The sequence below is a fragment of the Sapajus apella genome, unplaced genomic scaffold, assembly GCF_009761245.1.
Source record: "Sapajus apella isolate SASKATOON/1434 unplaced genomic scaffold, GSC_monkey_1.0 scaffold59, whole genome shotgun sequence".
Lineage (NCBI taxonomy): Eukaryota > Metazoa > Chordata > Mammalia > Primates > Cebidae > Sapajus > Sapajus apella.
In genome coordinates this window covers 3992015-4012705 of record NW_022436999.1, presented here as the reverse complement: position 1 = coordinate 4012705, position 20691 = coordinate 3992015, and the positions used below count along the sequence as shown (strand labels likewise).

The window sequence follows — 20691 nt, the reverse complement described above, 5'->3', positions numbered from 1 at the left end:
AAACAGAAGATTCATGAATAAGAAAAAATAAAAGAGGCCAGGCACAGTGATACATATCTATAGTCCCAGATACTCAGGAGGCTCAGGCAGGAGGATCACTTCAGCCTAGGAGCTCAAGGCTGTATGTAGTATGCCATATTGTAGTGGCTATGCATATTGTGCCTGTGAATAGCCACTGCCCTCCAGCCTGGGCAACATAGCGAGACCCTGACTTTAAAAAAAAGAGAGAGAAAAGAAAAAATATGTGCATGGGATCTGTCAGAATAGTGGCAGAAAGGCTGAATCCCCAAATTAAACAAGACTTGCTAAAAATATTCTAAAAAGGTACTTTAGTTACATAGAACAAGATGATGATCAAAGGGACAGACTTACAGTGATTGATGATGTAATGCTGAAGAGTAACACAGAGAAAACAAACCCTCAATTATGGTTAGTGAATCCAACAACAAGGAGAGTCATAAAGTCCTGCCCTTGTGCACTAAGAAGCCCAAGTACCAAGTCAAGGCTAGGGATGCAGAACCAACCACAACCCATGTGGAAAGTATTAACAGAGCATGGGTTCTGTGGCCTCTAAAAAAGCCCTTATGTGACACTGGATGTAAAGCAGCCAAAGATTTTTATCTGGCCTGGTCAGACCAAATCTGCTAGATGTATTCAGTTAATTCATAAACAGAGGTAGAACAAATTCAGCAGAGAAAATCAGTATGGCAGAGGAACTGACATAATTTTTTTAGGAACTACTAAATAAACTTAGGGGTACTATCTCTGGAGAACATCTAGAAGGTGATATGAGAACTTCCTTATAAGAAAGGAAAGGGACACTAGGAATGCATGTGCACAGAGAACAGTGAGAAGGTGGCCAAGGAGAGAGACGTTGAGAGAAACCAAACCTGCTAGCACATTAATCTTGGACTTCTTGCCTCCAGAACAGTGAGAAAATTAATTTCTGTTGTTTAAGCCACCCAGTCTGCAACACTTTGTTACTGCAGCTCTGGCAGACTAGATGGTCCATATCCTAAATCAGTAAAGAAAGCAGCAGGGGGCTGGGCACAGTGGCTCATGCCTATAATCCCAGCACTTTGGGAGGCCAACGTGGGACAACCACTTGAGCCCAGAGTTTGAGGCTACAGTGAACCAAGCTCATGCCACTCCACCCTAGCCTGGATAAGAGAATGAGACCCTGTCTCTTACCCAAAAAAAAAAAAACCTACGATACTGTTGCTAATTCTTTCCTATTCTCTCTATTCAAACCTTCCGGACAACAGTCCTGGGGAGAAGGAGGATTATCCACTTTCTATTTTTAAAGTCATATTAACTTAATAATTAAAAGCTTTTCAAGATGAGGTAAAAGATACAATTAAACCCAACGATTACTTCTCAACTAATCAAGCTACAATTTATAGGACTAGGAGACTTGCATCCACAACTACCTCAAGTGCTACAACATCACTTTCTGTTTAGGTAGACTGCTGCTGTTCCATTTTGTTGTGCTTCAGAGGTAAGGTGTTTCACTCATGCTTTCTAAATTCTAGAAGGGGAAAAGCCCTTTTGTAACTTGTTTAGTAACTAGACCACAGCAAATGTTCATTATGCCAAAAGTGGGCCTCAACAGGTTTTGAAAAGCAGATGTTTGGTAAGAATGTTGTTAATTCAGCAACAGCCAAAAACTTCCCTAAACTCTGAGCACTACTGTAGACACATTTTGTGTAATATACTTGGCATAGTCCTCTAATTTTCCTAAAGGCCATTTTCCAGCTTAATGTCATGTATCACCTGGAACAGATGGCTTTATTGAGCTGTCTGAGACAGACATTTTTCTACCATTACGTAACACTCATTGAGCACATGAAGATGCTATTATCAAGAATGAAGAAGATTAAGAAACAAACCATCCTAAGGGGAAAAAAAAAAGTAAGTAAAAAGAATAAAAAGGTTTGTATGATCCACACTATTTGAAAGATCAGGTGGCTTAAATACAAATTTATGGAAAGCTGCAGCCTTTTTTCAGAATACAACTACAGCAAATGTAGAAATATTTCTTACTAATTTCTTTGATGTCCTGGGTCAACAAAGCCCCAGGGAACATACCTGTCCATCAACAGAGAAAGCCTCCCTTTAGTTAACATGATCAGGGAGGACAAAGGAAAGAAACAGCCCTACCAACTGTTTGTAAAGTAATAAGCTAGAATACGGAGATGGATAATAAAAGCAAAGTGTGTAAAAGCGAGACAAAAATATTCCAGGTGTGAAATAGGAGGAGATTTGAAATAAAGGACATAAAGGAGTTCTATGAAGTCTGAAGAAAGGCTCTTAGGAGGAGAAAAAAATCTAGGCATCATTTATGTCAGATAGGCTATGTCTGAGGGATACAGTTTAATCTGGTTTCTAATTTTTATTTTTATTTATTTTTTATTTTTTATTTTATTTTTTTTTTTGAGACGGAGTTTCACTCATGTTACCCAGGCTGGAGTGCAATGGCGCAATCTCGGCTCACCGCAACCTCCGCCTCCTGGGTTCAGGCAATTCTCCTGCCTCAGCCTCCTGAGTAGCTGGGATTACAGGCACGCACCACCATGCCCAGCTAATTTTTTGTATTTTTGGTAGAGACGGGGTTTCACCATGTTGACCAGGATGGTCTCGATCTCTTGACCTCGTGATCCACCCGCCTCGGCCTCCCAAAGTGCTGGGATTACAGGCTTGAGCCACCGCGCCCGGCCTTCTAATTTTTATTTTTAAATTTCCTTTGGTCACAGCTTATGTTAGAAGAGAAATGCTGTCTCCTACTGCTAAAGATCCATCCCCTCAGGGCACCGCATGCCAAAGGTCAACAGAGCCGGCAATAGCAGTACATTCAAGCAAAAGATATACTCACCTGCTTCTGGATCTGCAGGAATTCTCCACATGTACAGGTTGAAGTCATCAGAGCCTGAAAGGATATACTGTTGGAACAAAATATGTATATATATATAACATTATATATTATAATCTATAATAATAAGTATAATATTTAATATAATAATAAACATATTGTTTGTTTTGAGGCAGTCTTGCTCTGTTGTCCAGGCTGGAATGCAGTGGCGTGACCTCAGCTCACTGCAACCTTTGACTCCTGGGCTCAAGTGATTCGCCTGCCTTAACCTCCTGAGTAGATTGGACTACTGGGACTACAGGCACGTGCCACCACGCCCAGCTAATTTTTTGTATTTTTCAGTAGGAATGGGGTTTGACCATGTTGGCCAGGCTGGTCTCAAACTGCTGACCTCAGGCGATCCGCCTGCCTTGGTCTCCCAAAGTGCTAGGATCACAGGTGTGAGCCACCACGACCAGGCTAAACATATTGATTTTTAATATATCTATCTGTACAGACATTTCTTTTAAATAAACAAGATAAATAGGCATATAAGGAACCACACAGCAAACACCCTCTTAAAAATATCTGCATATCAAAAGGTTTGTTAGCTAAAACCCAGCAACAACAACAACAACAACAAAACGACCCAATTCAAAAAGGGGCAAATTTGACAGTTCTCCAAAGAAATATACAAATGGCTAATACGTACATGAAAAGATGCTCAACATTACTAATAATCTGAAAAATGCAAATTGAAACCATAATGAAATACTATTTCACACCCATTAGGATGACTATTATAAAAAAATGACAAATATTGGCAAGGATGTGGAGAATGTGGGAACCCTTGTACATTGCTGGTGGGAATGAATAACAGTGCAGCTATTGAGGAAAGGAGTATGACAGTTACTCAACAAATTACACACAGAACGACCATATGATGCAGGAATTACAATCCTAGGTAAATATCCAAGAATTAAAAGCAGGACTCTAACAGATATCTGTATATCCATTTTCATAGCAGCATTATTCACAATAGCCGAAAGGTGGAAACAACCCAATGGTCTACTGACAGATGAATGAATAAACAAAATTGGTAATATACACAATGGAATATCATTCAGCCTTTAAAAGGAAGAAAATTCTGACACGTGCTACAACATGAATAAACCATGATATTATGTTAAATGAAATAAGGCAGAAACAGACAGATACTATATGACTCCATTATATGAGGCACTTATTAGAGTAATGAAATTCACAGAAACAGAAAGTGGTTGCCAGGGGCTGGGAGGAGGGAGAATGAAGAGTTTGCGTTTAGTGAGTACAGAGTTTCAGTATGGGATGATGATGAAGTTCTGAAGATAGATAGTGGTGATGGCTACATAGCAATGTGATTGTACTTAATGCCACTGAATTGTGTATTTTTAAATGGTTAAAATGGTAAATCTCATGTTATGTATATTTTAACACAATTAAACAAATTTTTTTTTTTTTTTTTTTTTTTTGAGATGGGGTTTCGCTCTTGTTACCCAGGCTGGAGTGCAATGGCGCGATCTCGGCTCACCGCAACCTCCGCCTCCTGGGTTCAGGCAATTCTCCTGCCTCAGCCTCCTGAGTAGCTGGGATTACAGGCACACACCACCATGCCCAGCTAATTTTTTGTAGTTTTAGTAGAGACGGGGTTTCACCATGTTGACCAGGATGGTCTCGATCTCTTGACCTCGTGATCCACCCGCCTCGGCCTCCCAAAGTGCTGGGATTACAGGCTTGAGCCACCGCGCCCGGCTAAACAAATTTTTTTAATGCAGAATGTGAAATCTAGGAGATTCCTAGAGATCTTTTATGCAAGGCCAAGTATCCTGAACTTCCCTACTGCCAGCTTATATCTTTGAGCAGGAAGCCATCACCAACATAGCCATGAATTAGTGTCTTGGCATAAGCAATGATCTTTTATGTGGCAGCTCCAAACTGCTTGATTTCAAAAAGACAGGACACTGTACCAGACCTATTCTAATTTGAACTCATAAAAGCTTTTTCTAACATTATCTAATAGTAACCAGAGAGTAATTTTGAGAGTTCATTTATTTCCAAAGGTTAACATAAGTGTTTTACTTTGAGTTGAGGTCAGCATTACTTCTTCCTGCCTTCTGTCCCCATCTGCTCATTTCCCTGAAAAGAAAGGCCTACTGTTTTCCTTTTGTGTGTGTGTATGTGATAGGGTCTTGCTGGGTTGCCCATGCTAGAGTACAGTGGCATGATCATGGCTTATTGCAGTCTCGACCTCCTGGCTCCTGAGCTCAAGTGATCCTCCTGCCTTAGCCTCCCGAGTAGATGAATTACAGGCATGCACCACACTACCCAGCCTATTTATTTATTTATTTATTTATGAGACAGAGTCTTACTCTGTCACTCAAGTGATCACCCTGCCTTAGCCTCCCAAGTAGCTGGGACTACAGGCGGGCACCACCACATAGCTAATTTTTTTGTAGAGACAGAGGCCTCACTTTCATTGCCCAGGCTGGTCTCAAATTTGGGCTTGAGTGACCCTCCTGCCTCAGCCTCCCAATGTGTTGGGATTATAAGCATAGGCTACAGCACCTGGCCAGGCCTAGAGTTTTCTAAAGACATCATACTTGAAAATCACATCAAACAATCCCCAAAAAGTGTAAGTCCAATATACACACAACCTCCTGCCTAACATAAATTACTAAATACTGTGCAACCACTTAAAATCAATTTCCTAGCCTTCTAAATACTTGAGGGAACATGAGAAAAAAGGTAAAGGGATGTAAGTTTAAATGCTATCCATAGGGGCTAGGTAATCTTCCCAGGGCACAGTGGAAAAAGCAGTGGGCTCAGTTTCTTTATCTGAAAAATAAGAGAACTGAACTGATGGCTCTGTGAGGCTCATTTAATTCTAAGATTCTATGATTACTCTGAAGGAATGGTGGAAGCTGAATTTGACCTCAAAAGTCTCTTAGCTGCCAGCCCAAGTGATTTGATAAGTCACTCCACAAACATGCTCAAGACAAGGACACTCATAAAACTAATCTTGTTAAACTTTAATTTAAACAACAACAACAAAAAACATAATTTAAAAAATGGGCAAAGAACTTGAATAGACATTTCTCCTAAGAAGTATAACATGGCCATATACAAATGGCCAATAGGCACATCAAAAGATGTTCAACACCACTGATCATTAGGGAAATGCAAATCAAAACAATGAGATACCACCTCATGCTCATTAGAATGGTTACTATCAAAAACAAAGACCCAGAAAATAGTTCCTCAAAAAATTAAAGATAGAATTATCATATGATCCAGCAATTCCAATTCTGGGCATATATTTAAAAGTACTGAAAACAGGATCAGAGATACTTGCAGCCTATGTTCATAACACCACTGTTTACAATGGCCAAGAGGTGGAATCGATCCCGCATGTGTCCATCAACATCAGCCTTAACAAGGAAGGAAACTCTGACACACGACATAACATGGATCAACTCTGAGGACATCACATCATGCTAACTGAAATAAGCCAGTCACAAAAGGACAAATACTATATGATGCTACTAGAGTAGTCATGAAAATTCAGACACAAAGTAGAATGGTGGTTGCCAGGGTCTAGTGGGAGGGAAAATGGGGAGTTGGTGTTTAGTGGGCACAGAGTTTCAGATTGAGATGAAGAAGTTCTAGAGATGGATGGTGGTGGTTACACAACAATGTAAATGTATGTATTTAATACTACTAAAATGTACACTTTTTTTTTTTTTTTTTTGAGACAGAGTTTCTCTCTGTTGCCCAGGCTGGAGTATAGTAGTACAATCTCAGCTCACTGCAACCTCCACCTCCCTGATTCAAGCGATTCTCATGCTTCAGCATCCCCAGCAGCTGGGACTACAGGTGGGCGCCACCATTTCCTGTCATATGTTTAAAAGGGGCTATGAACTTCATGTGGAATTCCTGCTACCCTGCCCCCAATACCACTGCAAAATAAACAAACAAACAAAAAAATTTAAAAAGAGTGAGCCCAGTGGGCTTATAAGGGGTTTCACTATTTCATCGTGAAGCATCAGTGCTTTCCTATTTGTTTAGCTATACCCTAGGGCAAAGCCATGAGAAGGGAAAACGAAATTCCCAGACAGAATGCTGACTCAGAAGACTGCCTTAGAAGGAAGAAAACTCTCCCAGAGTTAAGGCCTGATGGATTTAATATGACAGCTCTGAAAATATGCAGAAAATGCATAGAATGTACAGGCTTCCTCTTGGGGATAAAGGCAACTCCTGACCTCTCTTCCTCTTGGAACTGTTCTTCCACCCACCACAAGAGAACAACTTGGGATGATTTTCAGGGAGGGCATCTTGCCTTGCTGCCATCTAGTGAGGGCATTTAAGTGTTCTCACACTCTGGAATCACAAAACTGTCCTGTGGAATTCATTATGGCATTTCACAGTTGTCTGCTGGATGCCTTCTAGCATTAAAAGTTGGCTGCCTTGGGTACTTCTGATTGTGAAGGACAGAAATAAAAGTGAGGTCATTTCTTTATTCATTAAACAAATATTTACTGAATGTCTAATCTGTGTTGGGCATTGTTCCAGGGAAGGGAAGGCAGAGTTGATTAAAAGAGATACCGTCCCTGTCCTCGTGAAGCTTATATTCTATTGGACAGGAGGGGGAAAATATTATACACATATATAATGTGGGTAGAGAGCAGAAAGAACAAAAAAAGTTAAACATAAAAATATATACATATAATGTGTCCAGTGGTGACAAGTGTTATACAGAAAAATTAAACAGCAGGTAAGGGCATATAGGAAGTACTGGGGGTTGGGGCGTTAGTTTTTGTTTTACAGAGGGTGGTCACAGAAGGCCTCTTTGATAAAATGGTATTTTGAATAGAGTCCTGAAGGAAATAAGGGAGCAAATTATGTGGATATCTGGGAGAAGAGTATTTCAGGAGAGCAGAGAGTTCTAGCTATTTAAAATATAAGGTAGCCATTAAGAGCTCTTTTATCTTTTTTAATCTTTGCAGAAATAAAAATAATTTCAAATGAGCTGAGTACAGAGATACATTTACTATCATAAGAGCAGCTGGAAAGATTCCTCTCTTCTAAAGCTATGTTGAAAGGGTCATCCCTTCCTGGACTTGGGCTAGGTGGGGCCACTGAGTGGGGCCCTGCTGATGGTTAGTGCTTAAGAGGACCACCAGGGCACTGCAGGTCTAGGTGGGCCATCTCACAAATATTTGCTGTGGGATACACAGAAAAATAAGGAAGAAAACAAAGACCAAACAGTGCCAATGGCACTGTTTCACTACCTGAAGAAATAAACCCAAAGTACTTCATTATATTACAACGTAAGAAACACAGTAATTAATTCAATTAACCAGAAAACTGAACTTCACCTCAGTGGTGAAATTGGAGGCATAGGTTCTTCTCTTTGTCTTTTCTTTTTTATCTTAATGATCTAATTTCAAACAGTATCTGCTCATTCTCACCCAGGAAATCTAGTGTTTGGATCTGAAGCTGACTTGGAGTAAAGTGCTTCTGGCCTAGATAACAGAAAGGCTCAGCAGCAGATACTCCTATACAAATAGGCAAGCTATAGAAACATAATAGAAAAATTGGTTACCCAAAATTCCTATGTTTCATATTTTTATTCCCTTTTAGGATGTATGACTTCATAACCAACATTCACATTTAATACACTACTGTGAAAAAAAAACTAAAAATTACTATTCAACTTTAGAAAGGCAAAAACTAAGTAAGGTGGTATGAAGTTTGTGGTCAAATGGGGACATGAACTTGAAGAATTCATTGCCTTCTCTAAGTTTTATTTTTTTACCTCATTCTAAATATTGAGGGGTAAACCACAAATTAAAATCTCATTTCATGTTCTGCTTTTGTGCTAAAAAAAAAAAGCAATTACAAATATAAGAGGAAAAAATTAAAAATAAGATATAAAAGAATATAAGAAAAAAAGTGAAAAAAACAAAACAACTCACTTCGCAGAACCTTTAGTCTTATATTCTACTAAGAAGAACAGGGCGGGGCTCCAAGAGGAAGAAAGAATGTTTTAGATATTTCATTATCTAGGCAATAAAGTCCGCATTTCCCAAAACACCCTGAGCTGAGGGGGAGGTAGGAGATCCATAAACTACAATGAGATCAGAGTGGAAGATATATTTAATTTTTGTTTGGTTTTGTGGGAAAGGTGGGAAATACCAATGCCAAATGAACATGAGTTGTTGTGTGGATACACATTATCCGTAATCCCTCCCAGCTGGCCACAAAAGTTAAAAGTTGGCCACACTCTGAGTCACCTTGCTGTGAGTCTCTCGGCTCAGAAAGTTCATGCATTCTGTGGTCCGAGAGGGAGAACTATTTACTGATCTGAATGTTTACTGATTCTAGATATTTTAAGTAGAGTTAACCTGAGTCCAGTGCATGTGGGGTTTCATCCAATCCACTGTCAGTATGGAGATACTAACTTGCTCAAGCATAGGAAGAGATCAACAATTCCCTCTCAATAGATTTCAAGAAGGAACCACCAACATGACTACCACCAAGAACAACATTGGAAAAGATTACTGACTGGTATCTGTCACTGTCTTACTGGCCCAAATGTCCTCTGTCCATCTATTGACCTTTATAGAAAATGGTGTGTGTGTGTGTGTGTGTGTGCGTGTGTGCGCGCGCGAGTGTGTGTGTGTTGCGTGCTTACACAGCATTTGATATTCTCCAACATCTGTTGATGAAGAAGGAAGCATTATCAATCAGTTACTATTCAATGAGTACTGATCAACTTACCCAGCTCTCTCCAAAGGTTCTTTCCATAGTAATTGATTAATTATTGTCTAGTAAATGGCATGACTGTCTAATTGGCTGTATTGACCAGGACAGAAAAACCAGATGGCTCTCTAGCCTGGATCAGTAACAGCAGAAAGACTGCTATTTAAATTTAAATCAAACACAGCTCTTATTTTCCCCTGGCCTTCTGTCAGAAGGGGAAAAACAATGTGATTGAAAACTTTGTGATATGCTCTCTAGATGACTATTTCCAGAAAAAGGTTTGCTAAATGGCATATAATACACCTTTGATCATACCATTTATAAACAGTGCTTGACAGAAATACCATCCTTATAACCAGTGCTTGCCACAAAGCAATCAGAGCAAATTTTCTTTGGAAACCGGCAAAGCCATAGATTTATTTTATTTGTGGTAAGAGAAATTTCATTGCCTCCCAATAAAAGCGTACACATATGCATTACCCATAAGATAAACACTATTTTTGCATGTGAAGTTAACATTATTCTTGCTTCTTTGAGCCATTTGCCATTTCAGCTCCATGAGGCTTCTGGAATCCTTCAGTTTATTAAAATAACCAACCTTTATCGGTTCTATGTAGAAAAAATTCTATTAATAAACGAATATTCCATAAAATCAGCCAGTAATGGTCAAATAATCAGTAGAAAAGGGAAAAAATGCTGTAAATTACCACCAGCTGCTTAAAGCAAAGTAGCCAGCTGAATCTTATTTGGCAAACCTTTGTGGAAACCTGAAGAAGATGAGGGGCCATTAACCATTAGCCCCTCCAAGGGTGTCAGTTTTTTATGTGAGGACTGGGAAGTGAGGAGATGATAGCACTCACTTCAGTCCATATATGAGTATTTATACTTTTCATTCAAGCAAAGGTGTCCCAGCATTCTGAGGAATTAATACTGTTTTCTTTTGTCTCCAAAGCTTAAGATACCTCAAAAAGAGGCAAAGCTCTTCAACTAAAAGTAAAATTTCTAAGGAAGATGAGACAGGTTATATTCTGTTCCCCTTAACTGACATCTAACAGGGATTTCCTAGTGGGTCCCAGACTCTTAGCCAGGAGCCATGCATTAAAGAACTGTCATGTCCTGTCACCAGATCGCATCAATTCCACTTGTTCCTAAAAAGAATCCAGGTCACCTTGTGTTCCTTTACAGCTGAACGATTATAAACTAGACCATATCTAGCAGGCCTACACATACTCCAAAACCTTTTAAGCTTCTAAGTTCTAAAATTGCATCAGTAAACAGACTAAAAGGTAAAATCTTAATCCAGGATTGATATTACTGAGCCTTTAAGTTTCAAGAGTTCCACGAACACTTTATTATTATATGCAAAACATATAGATGTGTACATTTTTCTGAGATGACTGTTTATAGCTTTTAGACTTTCAAAAAGATCCAGGTTTCAAGAAGAGTTATAAATGGCTGATTTAATAACATTATATTCCCTCTTATCTTCTTTATAAAACAGAAAGTCTGCCCTCTTCCTCAAAAAAAGTCTCCTAAAACATTCACTCCCTAAACAAGACATGCAAGGAATTCCTCTGCTACAACATTCTGTGTTCAGCTCTTCCTCACCAGCCCATACCACTGCTTGATCTCTACAACACAGGGGGCAGCATGCCTATGAGCAAGAGGCTACAACCATAAATAAGAGACTGGGTCTAGTCCTGGTTTTACTAACAATTTGATCTGCCATTTAAGACGACTATCGGCCTCAGTTTCACATGAGGGTGAAACCTGTCCAGGTGCACCCAAAGGTTGCTGGGAGCATTCAGATCTAGTAGTGAGCCAGGCATAGTGGTTCATGCCTATAATCCCAGCACTTTGGGAGGCTGAGGCGGGTGGATCACTTGAGGTCAGGAGTTCAAGATCAGCCTGGCCAACATGGTGAAACCTCATCTCTACTAAAAACACAAAAAATTAGCTGGGTGTGGTGGCACACACCTGAAATTCCAGCTACTCTGGAGGCTGAGGCACAAGAATTGCTTGAACCCGGGAGGCAGAGGTTGCAGTGAGCTGAAATCGCGCCACTGCACTCCAGCCTGGGTGACAGAGCGAGACTCTGTCTCAGAACAAACAAATAACATCGACAAAAAAATATAATAGTGGATATGAAAGTGCTTTAGAAGTTAAAGTGCTAAAAATATAAAAGATATAACTGGTAAGGAGATGAAAAAAAAACCAGTAGTCTAAAATCACAAAACAAGTCAAAGGATGGAAACTAAGGGTTGAATTTCCCTCACTAAAAGTACATCTTTATCTCAGATAAAGGAGAACATATGGCATGCCAGGCCCCAAAGTGGGCTTAATCAGGGGTACATGGAGTTATTAAAAAAAGAAAAAGCAAAGTTATAACTTTAGAGGGCACTTCTCTAGCCTAGAGAGTACTTACTGGTGCATTCCACACCTCGGCTATACCCATATAATATCAACACAGAGAGGTTGAGTGATGATGTAATGTCTGAGGCAGGCCATTTATTCAAGGCCGTTTTGTTGGATTCATAGGATACAAGTCAGCTCTCTCCTCCAGGGGATGGGACAGGATGATTTCATGATCACAATTTTTGGGGCCTTGCCATCTATCAAGTTCAAAAGACCATTATAAGAGATCTCAGTGCTCAGGTACTCCAGGGCTCAGCCTTTTCAAGAAAATCTTATTATGCTTTCTCCTTTCATATACATCCTACTTTCAGCAAGATGTAGGGTACTATTAGGCCAGGCAGCATATGAGACTAAAGCAAAAAATACTTTAAATAATCAGACTGTCCATTTCCAGGCACATATGCCTGCTAGCTTGAAAGACTTACTTCCCAGAAGCCTGAACCATTCTACTGGACTCACAATCTAGGACAAGAGCCATTTAAGGAATTGTGAAAGAGAAGGAACAAAAGCCAAGTGCTGTCTTATACGTGCATTCCAGAAAAGCCAGCAGGTAGAACACTGGCATTCTTTTTTAACCCTATTAAGAGACTGGCCCACTGAGTTTGTAGAGAAGAGTGTGAAGCTTAGAAGACAGAATGTACCCAGTCAGGCTTCAGGGAGAAAACAAAGCAAAAATCCAAGTAGGAAGTGAAAGCAAGAAGAACCTTTGGGCTCAGGCAGCCTCCAAGGAAAGGAAAGCTGTTTTACTGCAAGAGTCCCCATTATATTGCAAGACTAGAAGGTAGGCTTGCTTTAACCCCGCCCCCCACCAAAAAAAAAAGTGTAAGCCTTTAGTTAGGCCTAATTGCTTCTGTTGATACTCAGCCAACCTGGTGTCACTTCTGTCACCTGATCTGATGCTAGAAGTTATGAAACTTGAATAATTAAACAAACTATGTGTTTGTAGCCAAAAGGGGGAAGACAGATTATATACAGGGTTTTGAGTGCAAATCTCAAAGAGGGTACAATCTGGCAATGTTATATGAAGGTATCCACTACAGCATCAGGCACACGGTAAATGCTCAGTAAATATATGCTTTCTTATCTTAAAAGATGGAGTGAGGAAAAAGACATGAAGTTGGGAAGTCTTCAGTAGGAAGCAGGAAAAAGGAACTTGTCTCCACTAACCCACGAGTTAGGGACAGAGGATGGCACTAAACATGAGAAAAAACATCTTGCTGAATGAAGCACAGAGGTTTCAAACTGGTGGATCTAAAGCAGAATAGGTATGATGTACAGATTTGTTTTATACATACAATAAAATATGAATTTGTTGTGATATTTTAAAACCAAGAGGCTTCACATAAAAAACTTTATTTCTGTCTTCTCTTGAAAAAAAATCGGAGGCCCTGGAAACAATGGGCTAAAGCTATGTAGAAGCTGACCCATTTAGATGGGATGTGGGCTCTCCATAGTCCCCGCCACTCCTTAATGTTTACTCCCAGCCAATCCACTTATTTTTGCTGCCAATCTTGCTTCTGTCCACAAGTTGTGATCATTTGTACAGTGAAAAAAAGGTCTCTACCGAGAGCCCAAAACCCTGGGTTCTAGCCTTGGTTTGCCTACAAACTTGTATGTGTTGTGACTTGTGACCATTCTGAGACTCAGTTTACTCATCTGTAAAAGAAAAGGTTTGTACAAAATGATCCCTAATAGCTCTATAATTAGAATCCATCTACAGTGGTGGCTATGGGCATGAGGGAGACACAAAGGAGGCTCAGATGTTTCACACTTTATTCCCCAAGTCCAATTTCTTGAAATGTTAATTTTATTTTGAGGCTAATGAATTACCTACTGAACGTAGGATAGTTTACAAAGAAAGACAGGTACTCCGAACAGTATCTGGGTCCATCTGTGCGGACTGAATAATCTCATAGTTAAAAGCCAGGTGACTGTCTCAGATAAATAGGATCTCTTACAGCTTTTCTTATCCATGTTCATTCCTATTATGGAAATTCTCAGATTCCTGTCTGGGATGGTTACCCAGCCTATGACTAAATGAAGAGTTCCAGAACACAGAGCCTCAGGCAGTGGGTGTTCTCAGAGCATACAGGAATGAGGTCAAATATAAAGCCCAATATAAGGAAAAGGCAGGCTTTGGAAACTGAAAGCAGAAAAAAAGGTTCTGTCTAGACTCGTCCAAGAATATACATGTCAGTCCTGCAGGTTATACTGTAACCATGACAACTGCTGCCTTATCCCTGAGTGTGCAAAGCCAGAGCCTATAAATCACTTTTAAGACATGTTCTAGGACTGGGACAGTAAGTCTGACCTCTTGTGCAACACTTAAAAAAAACTGTAAGTTCAGTAGATTAGTTTCACTATAAATCCATTATTCAATTCATCCTCCTAAAGTCCCCTGGAAGTTGAATAGGAAAAATGATACTTATTGATCCTGATTTACAGTTAGAGAAGACTTAGGCCCACAAATCTAAATACCACACATTGACCAAAGTACTCAAGATTTACTTCAACAAATTTTCATTGTGTTCTCACTGTGTGCCAGGATTTGGAGACAAGACTTGAATTAGCTACATTTCTTAGTCCCTAAGGAGTCAACAAAAAAGCCAAACATAAATCTCTGTATTTCCAATTCCCTAAGTTATATACCTCTAACTATTTCAGGAATATGAACAGACTTTTAAGCCTTTAACTCTGTTAACGGATCCAAAGTTAGATTCAATGACTTTGCATCCTCTTTCAAGAAAAAACACTTACCCCAACCAAAAAGTCGTCTTGTCTGTCAGAGAGAATAAAATACCCATAAACTCTTCCCATAGGACAAAAGTCACAAATAATAAATTAGTCAAATCTAAATAGAGAAAATCAAAAGCCATTCAATACTTATATAATTATATATGAACTAAAAGGCAGAAACAATGATATCTTTTACGTATATACCTAGGACTATCACAAAATACCTTCTGTGACTCTGCCTATGACAATACCTGCCCCAGTGCGTCTGAGCAAAATGGGTAATTGTAACCCAGATCACAGGTTCTCAATCAGGGGCAATTTTCCCCCCAGGGGACAATGTCTGGAGACATTTTTGGTTGTTCGGTGGATAACTTAGGTTGGTACTACTGGCATCTAGTAGGGAGAGGCCTAGGGATACTGCTAACCATCTTATAATGCATAGGACAGCCCCACACAACAAAGAACTATCTAGCCAAAATGTCAGCAATGATAAGGATGGAAACAATGGTCTAGGTGCTTACATGTTGGCTAGAGGTTCTGGGTCTTCTAAGGTCCATGAAGACAGTCTTTGGTTGCTAAATACAACCTGAAGAAAATCACCTCTTTCACCTTTACCTCAGCCTCTGGTTTCTGGAAATAAAGCCTAATAAACTATTAATATCACCTTCACTGCATTATTCAACAAAACAAGAATTACATGCATAAGAAATTGATAAAAGATGGAAAATCAACAAAAGCAAAGAAGGAAAGAGAGGGAGAGACCTGATTGTCATTTCCACAGTCAGACGAAGCTAAATCAACCATTCTGCCTATCTGTTCTATTGTGAGTCTGATCACCTCTAGAAACCTTCTTCCCATCCAAGAAACAAATTCCTTGCAGTACCACATAGGCATATACAAATTAAGTCATTCAGGCACTGTGGACTCCCCAAGGAGACATCACTGAGGCCACCTAGTGGTCTCCAGTATGGATCTCAGCTAAGTAGGCCAGAAGACTCCAACATGAGTATAAATCCTGAATTTGGATGTATAGTCTCTGTTTAAAAGAGGGGAAATCCCTAGTTCAGAAAACTTAAAAAAAGTTCTCATCTATCACAAGCAAGTCAACTCAACAGGCATTTATTCGGTTCCTACTAAATCTATTAATCCTTAAACTATGACATTAGGAGGCCTCTAGCAACCCCCACCTAGGGAGAAAAATCCTAGCTTTTACTTCAAAAAGCAAGGTCCTGCCAGATTCTCAAAGAAATTTTTCTTTTATGCCTCTTTTATATTTCTTTTATGCCAAAAATAACTCCAAGGTGGGGTACAGCATATGAGAATTGTACGTCAAAAGTTGTCACAGCTGATTGGCCCAAAGATAAGAACACTAAGCACTACCAAGAGACTAAGGCTTCTCTTTTTCTCAATCTATACTTTAAGGAACAATAATATTTGCTGTGCTTGAGAATATTTGCTTATTTGATCAATCTGTCCTTAGATTTGTCTTTCCTCACATTTGTCTTTCCTCGGCTTGGTTACCCAGACCAGCCCAACTGGTCTTGGTTACCCAGACCAGTTCACTGACACTTCAGAACTTCTATGGCCAAGTCAGAAGGTGCAAGAATGCCAAGTGTATTCTTAAACTGCCAGCTTGAAGTCACATCAGCATCTCCATTCCTAGTGAGACCGAGAAAAGGCTGGAAACTCACAGCTTGGGCTCTCCATTTCCAGTTGTGATGCTGGCAGTAAAAAGAAAAAGAGTCAGCATCTGGCTCCCTCTCAAACGATGCTGCTTAGCCCACTTCATCCAAGAAAAAGATGCCATCCCAAGAGGCCATTCAAGATACATGTCTCTTGGATGGTACTTAGGGTGTTTCATTCATCATTGTGTTTTACTGATTTCTTTTTTTTTTAATGTCTCTCTCACCATCAGGCTAATTTTCCATGGATTCCCTCCTTTCTCTGAAATGGCACATTCTTAGAATCTTAAAATCTGTTCACAAACTTGGCAAAGCTAGGTGGCTCAGAACCATATCGTGGCCATCCTTGGTTTATGGTGTGTCTTGTATATACCCATTGGCAGCCTTGATGAAGAAACTCACTACTATTAAGCCAGAACATCTCCAGGCACTCACTGTTTCCCCTTAATTGTTTCTATCTGACATGAAGCTAATGAGAAATAAAGACCAGTATAGAAAGAACAATCACGGAGAAAAGCCTGAGTGTGAGACGCAGGAGGCAGAAAGCACTTACCTGGTCACGATCTCCCGCAAAACAGCAGCTTTTCATAGTGCATGAGTTGAAGTAACCCTGATTGTCAAACTGAAACACAGGCAGGCGGGAGTGGATGTCATAGAGCACAGGGGGCAGTCGCCGCCTCAGGGCCAGGAGCTGGGTCCCATTGCTGTTGAATCGTACACTCATGGCACTTTGTAGGGACAGGTTTCCACCATAGCGCAGGAGAGAACTGGAAGGCACAAGGCACAGGAATCAGACGTGAGATAGGCTAGACAAGAGTCTGAAAAACACATGTTTGCTTGGGACCTCCTGTTAAGTTTGTAGAGCTGAATTTCAGCAAAGGGATATTTCTATACAGTGGCTAGAATAATGAGGGTAGCAATGTCTCCTTGGTTACTTTAAAGCAAGTTATGTAAATTATCAGCTCTCTTTTGCAGTCTCCAAAAGGTGAATTACCAGTAAATTTACAAGAAAGGGATAACAAAAACATCTTGAAAGAAGAGACCTATTAAAATAATGATTTTGTTTACCCAAGCTAACTGTACAACCAAAAAACATACTCATTAAGACCCTGAGAAGTGGGTTGTGTCCACTCTAACTGGGTAGTCATGGATGGTGTTTAAGCAATATGTCATCCTTCATATTAGAGATCAGCAAAAACAATAGTGCATAAGTTGAAGTAACCCTGGGTGCAACAGTTCATGCCCCTAATCCCAGCACTTTGGGAGTCTGAGGCAGGAGGATCCCTTGAGCCCAAGAGTTTGAGACCAGCCCTGGCAACATAATGAGACTTTGTCTCTACAAAAAATAAAAAAATTAGCCAGGCATGGTGACATGTGCCTGCAGGTGCCAGCTACTCAGGAGGCTGAGGAGGGAGGATCACTGGAGCCCAGGAGGTTGAGGCTGCAGTGAGCCATGGTTGCACCACTGCACTCCAGCCTGGGTGACAGAACAAGACTCTGTCTCAAAAAAGGAACAATTCAAAACTTTATTGTTTATAATGAATAATTTTTCAATCACAATTTTATTACTTAATTTTGAATTTTTAATCTGTTCACAAGAATTTTTATATTATATATGGCATAATTACAGAATAAGGTTTTTTGTGTTTTTTTTTTTTTTTTTTGAGATGGAGTTTGGCTCTTGTTGCCCAGGCTGGAGTATAATGGTGCAATCTCAGCTCACTGCAACCTCCACCATCCAGGTTCAAGCAATTCTCCTGCCTCAGCCTCCCGAGTAGCTAGGATTACAGGCATGCACCACCACGCCCAGCTAATTTTGTATTTTTAGTAGAGACAGGGTTTCTACTAAAATACAAGTGATCCACCCACCTCAGCCTCCCAAAGTTCTGGGATTACAGGCGTGCGCCACCATGGCCGGCTTGAGAATAAGTATTAAAGACAATTCTTAAATTTAACTGCAGAGCAAGTAGTGCAACAATTAGAAAAGAAAAATGACTTGTTTCCCTTTGCAATTCCCCACAAGTTTATATGTAGCTTTAAAATATACTTTGGTTAATACATAGAACTTCATTTATCTAGCTTCATTATAGAGTGCTATGTTCTGGTTCATCTAATATTCTTCTGCAGTTTCATAAGATTTGCTTTTTTTTTTTTAAGTCACACAGTATGGTTCTAAATAATTTCTTTGGATGACTCAAAAGGTAATTTCAATATTAGAGTGAACCAAGATGGCCATGAGCATTGATAAGTATATATAGTACTTATTTTTAAAGGGTATGGGGGGTGGTGTGATCTTTCAGGCAGTCAGGATGATTATTTTATTACAAAGGGATGACTGCTCACAGTCCATGTTACAACCAAATTTTCTTTTGTATTTTGGATTAATTTTTGGAGCACTGAATTACTGGTAGGAAAGTGAAGTATACATGTTGGAGACACTGTAGAAATAAATGCCACGTCAGAACTACTAACTCTCTCTGTCTCATGCAGACATTATTGTCATGGAAAGGTAGTGACCCCAGTCGTTTTAGAGAAAAAAGTTTGTAAATTCTAGAGAATCACAGACCTGAAAAGGGCCTCAAGACACTTAAATTAGAGGCTAACAGGTTTATTTGAAACATTTTAAAGAAGTTTTAATCGCATTGTACCAAGTGAAAAAAGAACTATACATTACCAGAAGAGAGTTAATATCAAATTAAGATAACACATTTTCTTTTTTTTTGCCAAGAGTGGTGGGGAAAATTAAGCAGACAAAAAAAGAACTATCCTATGGGAAGAGAAGCCCTGAAACCACAGTACAGAGGTTAGCTGCCAACCTAGCTTGGTCATAAAAACAGCCTGGACCAACACCAACCCCAGGGGGTCTGATGTTTATCAGCAGGGGTCTGCAGCTGGCCACTCCTGGTGAGAATGATAAGGATGATCCGGTTTGCTAAGAAGAGAAGGCTTGGAAGCAGTTTGCCCTCATAGACAAGATATAAAGACGATGTCAAAGATTCTGGCTCTGAGTGTAAGATGCATGAAAAATCATCTAGGACTTTAAAAAATGTAGATTCTCAGGATTCCCACCTTCTGCTCCCCAACAATATTCTAATTCAATCTGGGAGGTGGGCCCAGGTATCTTAATTTAGCCAGCAACATCAGTTAATTGGGATACAGGTGACTTTCAAACCACACTGTGAGAATTTTGGAATTTGTGGGTTGGGGGTGGAGAGAGAGACCCAGTCGGTCCTGTATCCCCCAAAGCAGTCTTCTCACCAAAGGAAGGAATGCTCTGGTACTGCAGCTCTGTGTAGAAACAAGGCTTGGGCAAAATAACCTGTAATCCTTTTAGGATTGTAATGAAAGAGGGAAGACTTTAGAAAACCATCCCTAGAATTCCAGACATCAAGTCGGGGGCTGGTATCCCTGCAGGTCCCAACTAGTAATCCCTGCAGAGAAATGCCCTTGTAATGGTCCTAAACACAGACCACACTCACTCACATACACAGAATGAATGACAGGACTGTTAGAGACCAGGCATTTCCTTCACAGGGTGCTCTGGCTGCTACAGGCATGTGGTGTTATCTAAACACCGAACTCAAAAACAATGAGAAGCTTTCAATCCAAGATCAGCATAGAGTGTGCAAATAAACCAGCATCTGTAGGACTGAAGTGGCGTTGGGGAGTGGGGGGGATGGAAACAAGAGTCAACAGAAAGAGACTTGGCCAGCCTCACCGGTCATAGCAGCAGGGGTTTACAGCAGCTCAGGCATCCTTGAGAGGAAAGCTAGAGCCTCTGGCAAACACCCTTTCCATCTGTTAACAGGAACTTCTGCTGCCCATTCTAGTCAGGCCTACAGAAGAGTCTGCCCAAGACAGGCATGTGGGCCACCCCAACCCCACCCAAGCTCCCTGACCCACCATCTGCAGTTGGATTACACTACAGGAATTTGGTTGTGGGCTCCAGGACAGTAACTAACTTTTCTCTTGCCTATGCTTCTGGGTAGGGAACGCTGACCTCTCACACAAAGAAAGTACAGAGGATTCTTGCTCTTAGAATGTTTAGGGGTGCTATTTGAAGAGCAGTCGCCACCAACACTGAAAACTTCATGTTTTGGTATAAAATTCGATTCCTTCCATAAGGATGGAATGACACCAGAAGTCCAGAAAGTTGTGGTAAATGTAATTTCTCAGCAGGGGTCTGCAGCTGGCCACTCCTGGTAAGAA

General features: G+C 40.2%; 1 protein-coding gene across 7 annotated transcripts in view; it reads right to left on the bottom strand.

Annotated features, from left to right (window-relative positions):
• DCAF5 (DDB1 and CUL4 associated factor 5) overlaps window positions 1-20691 on the bottom strand; it is a 109520-nt gene that overhangs the window by 22348 nt on the left and 66481 nt on the right. For 6 of the 7 annotated variants that reach the window (XM_032245814.1, XM_032245813.1, XM_032245819.1 and 3 more), the window contains exons 6-7: window positions 17036-17249; window positions 2873-2939 (exon numbers count right to left, since the gene is read on the bottom strand). In XM_032245814.1, coding sequence (XP_032101705.1) covers window positions 2873-2939; window positions 17036-17249 — 281 coding nt within the window. Of the gene's footprint in view, window positions 1-2872; window positions 2940-15449; window positions 16522-17035; window positions 17250-20691 lie in introns of those variants that run through there. The other variant, XM_032245820.1, reaches the window with a different exon arrangement.